Below are 3,978 nucleotides of genomic sequence, written 5' to 3' on the forward strand. Positions count from 1 at the left end.
AGGGCTATAGGGTTGGGGGACTGTAGAGGGTGGTGGGGGAGGGGTAAGGGCAGCGGATGGAGCCGAGGGACTTTGCACCCTCCTCGAAGTGGACCCCAGCTGTCGCCCCGGGAGAGGACACAAATGGGCGAACGGGGCCCATCCTGGGCAGGGGTCACCTCTGACCTTGCAGGGACTCTTTATGGCGGGTTGTATCCTGCACGAGGGTCCTCGCGGAGAAAGGGAGACTGCTATTGTGCCCTGCACTCACGGGCCACCAGAGGGCGCGCTTTTAAAAAATTTCTAAGTGGCTTGAGCGCCTCATCCTTGGAGCGTCTCTGGGCACTTGCTGGGACCCAGACAGGAAAGCATTGTAGGAAAGGCTGTGATCAAGGTTCTGGATTCTCTCAGAATTCTAAGACTTTAACTCTGATCCACGGCTTCCAGAAACCTCTCTTCCAGGCAGCCTGTGGCCCCCCAGGGGTCTCGCTCAGCAAATTGCCCCCTTTCCCTCTCTGAATGCCTTTCTCCAAGACCCTCTGAAGACTTTCGTGGGCACATTTTCTCTCCCCTGCCCTCATCTGAGTCTTGGAAGCCACTGACGCCTCACTCAGATCAGAGAATAAAGGTTGCAGCTGACTTCTCTACTTTGTGATGAGACCAATCTTTTAGCAAAATACAAGAAGGATGAGAGGGGGTTAGGTAGGAGCTTTCAGAGTCGGGCGGTTGAGGCTTCCATCTGCCTGCAAGCGTCCTGTCGCCTGTGGCCCTGGGATGAAGATCTCTGTCTCCCGGGTCTCTGGTCCTTCAGGCTTTGGAAGGAGGTGGGAGGTACAGCATCTTTGGGTTGCCTTGGGTGCCTGTGCCGGACTGACCGGAAGTTTGTGGAGTTGATGTCTCTGGGAGCAGTCTCCCATCAGGAAGGCGACAGGATGCGGAAGACAAGTACCCCAGTTCTTGAGCAGTGATGGGGCAGGAGGCAAGGAAAGGGGAGACTTTCGTGGCAACTGGGTCCCCACGGTAACTTGGTCCCCACCCTGCAGTGTCTGTGAGGTCACCCTGCTTCTTCCACTGGAGAAGTGAAAGGAGGGCCAGACATGGAGGCCGTCCATCCAGTCAGATCCAGCCTCTCGGGGACTCTGCTGCTGGTGGTGAAGCTGTCCACACTGGTGAGGGGGAGTTGATGAGGGCCAGGGGGGCGAGGGCCAAAGCTGCTGCTGGATGCCGCTGGTGAAACGAGGTGGCTGCCCTCCTCCTGGAGTAATCCCATAGCTTTCAGAAGCCTCACCCCCCAAGCCGCAGAGCCGCAGAATTTTCTTTAGAGCACTCCCGTGGGTTAAGCACTGACCTTCCCACCCCTCTTTTTCAAACATGACCTTAGTCTGGAGGGTGGTAAATAACCATTGAAACCCAAAGGAAAGGGAATTTCCCACAGCGGTTAAGACTCTGTGCTTCCCCTGCAGGGGACACAGGTTTGATCCTTAGTCAGGGAACTAAGATCCTGCAAGCCACCTGGTGTGACTAAAAAAAAAAATGAGGGTGGGGGGAAACCCAGAGGAAAGAAAATCAAATATAATATGAAACACCTACTAAAGCTCCCTCCTAAGAATGGAGTACTTCCAAGTGGACAGATAAAGATCACTCATGGGGTGGGGGAAACAGGCCTTGAGAAGGGGAGGGCCTGGCCCTGGATGGCCTGGCAGCCACACCCGCACCGTAAAGCCCGGGACAGTCAGGCCCCCGTGGCAAGTAACCAGCAACAGGTGACAACGGTCTCCCCTTCCTGTAGCTCGTCCAGAACCGGGCCCACCTCTACAACTTCCTGCTCCTCAAGATCTTCCTCTTCAACCACTGGCTGTTGGGGCTGACCCAGGAGGCCCAGGGGTCCCACCCACCCCCCAGGATCGCCGGCTGCCCCGTGAGCCGGGTTCTCCGGGCTGGGCTGACGCTGCTAGAGGTCCCTGTGTGCCTGGCCCTGCGGGTGCCCAGGCTGGTGTGGACAGGACTGCTGGGCTGTGCCCGGGCCTTAGGCCTGGCCCCGAAGTGGCTGGGGGCCTGGGAGCAGCTGGGCCTCTCTGCAGCCACCTGGACGGACCTGTTCCTGTCGTGTCTGCACAGCCTGATGCTGGCTGCGTTGCTGTTGCTGCTGCTGGTCTGGAGACTGTACCGGAAAGCCCAGTGCTGCAGCCTGGGCCGGCTGCCCAGGAAGGTGGGTGAGGGCGGGTGCCGGCTGGGCTGGGGAGCGCAGACCTGGGACACTGGGCCTGGGCTGGGCTGGGGGGTCATGGGGGGGGCACCTAGCGGCCAGGCAGTGTGGCTTGTGAGCTCCGGACAGCCGCCTGCCCATCCACTTGCCCCCCCGCCGCCCCCAGGCTCTGCTGGAGAACTGCGTGGTGCGGAGGTCACTGGCGCTGCTGAAGAGTCTGTACTGGTGGGTGGAGAGCACAGTAGCACTCACCTCCTGGCACCTGGCCTACCTCATCACCTGGACCACCTGCCTTGCCTCCCACCTGCTGCAGGCCGCCTTTGAGCACACAGCCCAGCTGGCCCAGGCCCAAGAGGCCGAGCCTCAGAAGGCCTTGGGACTCTCGCCTGAGACCCCGCCCCCTGGGTCCCCAGCCCCCGAGGCCAGGCCAGTCCTGCCAGAGCCTGGAGAATAAATGTATCCCCTGTGTCTCCCCTGTCTGGTCTGGCCTGGGGTCTCACCCTCGGTCCCTCTTCCATACTGGGCTGGAGGGATGTGCGTGTGCGTGTGTGCGCATGCACTCACACGTGCATTTATGGGGGTGTGTGTGTCCTCTGGGGCTTCCCAGGTGGCTCAGTGTTAAAGAATCTACCTGCCAAAGCTCTCGATCCCTGGGTGGGGAAGATCTCCTGGAGGAGGAAATGGCAATCCACTTTAGTATTCTTACCTGGGAAACCCCATGGACAGAGGAGCCTGGTGGGCTACAGTCCGTGGGGTCACAAGGAGTTGGACAGGACTTGGTGACTAAGCCGTGCGTGCCCTAGGGCTTCCTCTAGGAAGGAAATCGCCTTCTGTGAGCACCCGCTTTGTGCCAGGTAACCCTCTCAGGCATCTTCTAAGGAAAACACAAAACAAAAAAAGACTATAGCCTGCCAAGCTCCCCTGTATATGGGATTCTCCAGGCAAGAGTACTGTTGTGGGTTGCCATTGCCTACTCAGGGAATCTTCCCCACTCAGGAATCAAACCCAGGCCTCCTGCATTGCAGGCAGATTCCTTACTGTCTAAGCTACCAGGAAAGCCCCCTCAGTCGCTTTACACACATAGTTTTGTTTAAATCACTTACCAGTGCAGACATCCAGATGAGACTGAGCCTAGAAGCTTAAACATCCATTCCCTCAGTCCCAGAATAAGTCAGAGCAAGAACCAGAACTGGACCCTAGTTTTTTTTTTTGTTTGTTTGTTTCCTAGAATCCCTCACTTCATCTGGGTCCATGCGCCTTCTTCCTGAGACTGCTGATGCCCAAGGTTTTTAGGGATGATGGGTAGTTAGAGACTCTGGCCTCGGGGGGGTGCCAGGGCCTCACATTTCAGAGATTTAGAAAATGTAAGAAAGGAGTTATTCCTGAGCCAGTCTGCAGCTGGCCTGTGCATCCATTTATACACTTGGTCACTCATGTCCCCGCTCATCCATCCATCTGTCCACTCAAACACCTGTCTCTCAGCCTGTCTACCTACTCACCCACCTGTCCATCCACCCTGCCTGCCTGCCGGCCTGCTAAGCCACTTCAGTCATGTCTGACCCTTCGCAACCCGTGGACTGTAGCTCCCCAAGCTCCTCTGTCCATCGGATTCTCCAGGCAAAAACACTAGAGTGGGTTGCCATGCCCTCCTTCAGGGGCTCTTCCTGACCCAGGGATCAAACCCACATCTCTTACATCCCCTGCATGGGCAGGCAAGTTCTTTAGGACTAGCGCAACCTAGGAAGCCCGTCCCTCTACACTCTCACCCACAAGTACAACCACAGATCCATCTC

At 57.5% G+C, this 3,978-nt stretch overlaps 1 protein-coding gene across 1 annotated transcript; it reads left to right on the forward strand.

The window, feature by feature from the left end:
- Positions 1–1,076: 1,076 nt before the first annotated feature.
- TMEM270 (transmembrane protein 270) lies at positions 1,077–2,639 on the forward strand. The gene is made up of 3 exons (XM_068969546.1): positions 1,077–1,148; positions 1,769–2,188; positions 2,352–2,639. The coding sequence occupies exons 1-3, from the start codon at positions 1,077–1,079 to the stop codon at positions 2,637–2,639; spliced, it is 780 nt and encodes a 259-aa protein (XP_068825647.1).
- The last annotated feature ends 1,339 nt before the right edge of the window (positions 2,640–3,978 follow it).

This window comes from Capricornis sumatraensis, chromosome 3 (assembly GCF_032405125.1).
Source record: "Capricornis sumatraensis isolate serow.1 chromosome 3, serow.2, whole genome shotgun sequence".
Lineage (NCBI taxonomy): Eukaryota > Metazoa > Chordata > Mammalia > Artiodactyla > Bovidae > Capricornis > Capricornis sumatraensis.

What these genes read in the sequence shown, in the direction of transcription:
- TMEM270 (XM_068969546.1), top strand. Translation starts at nt 1,077, where the DNA reads ATGGAGGCCGTCCATCCAGTCAGATCCAGCCTCTCGGGGACTCTGCTG. An exon ending in TGGTGAAGCTGTCCACACTG is followed by an intron (nt 1,149 to 1,768) that starts GTGAGGGGGAGT and finishes CCCTTCCTGTAG; the next exon opens with CTCGTCCAGAACCGGGCCCA. An exon ending in TGGGCCGGCTGCCCAGGAAG is followed by an intron (nt 2,189 to 2,351) that starts GTGGGTGAGGGC and finishes CGCCGCCCCCAG; the next exon opens with GCTCTGCTGGAGAACTGCGT.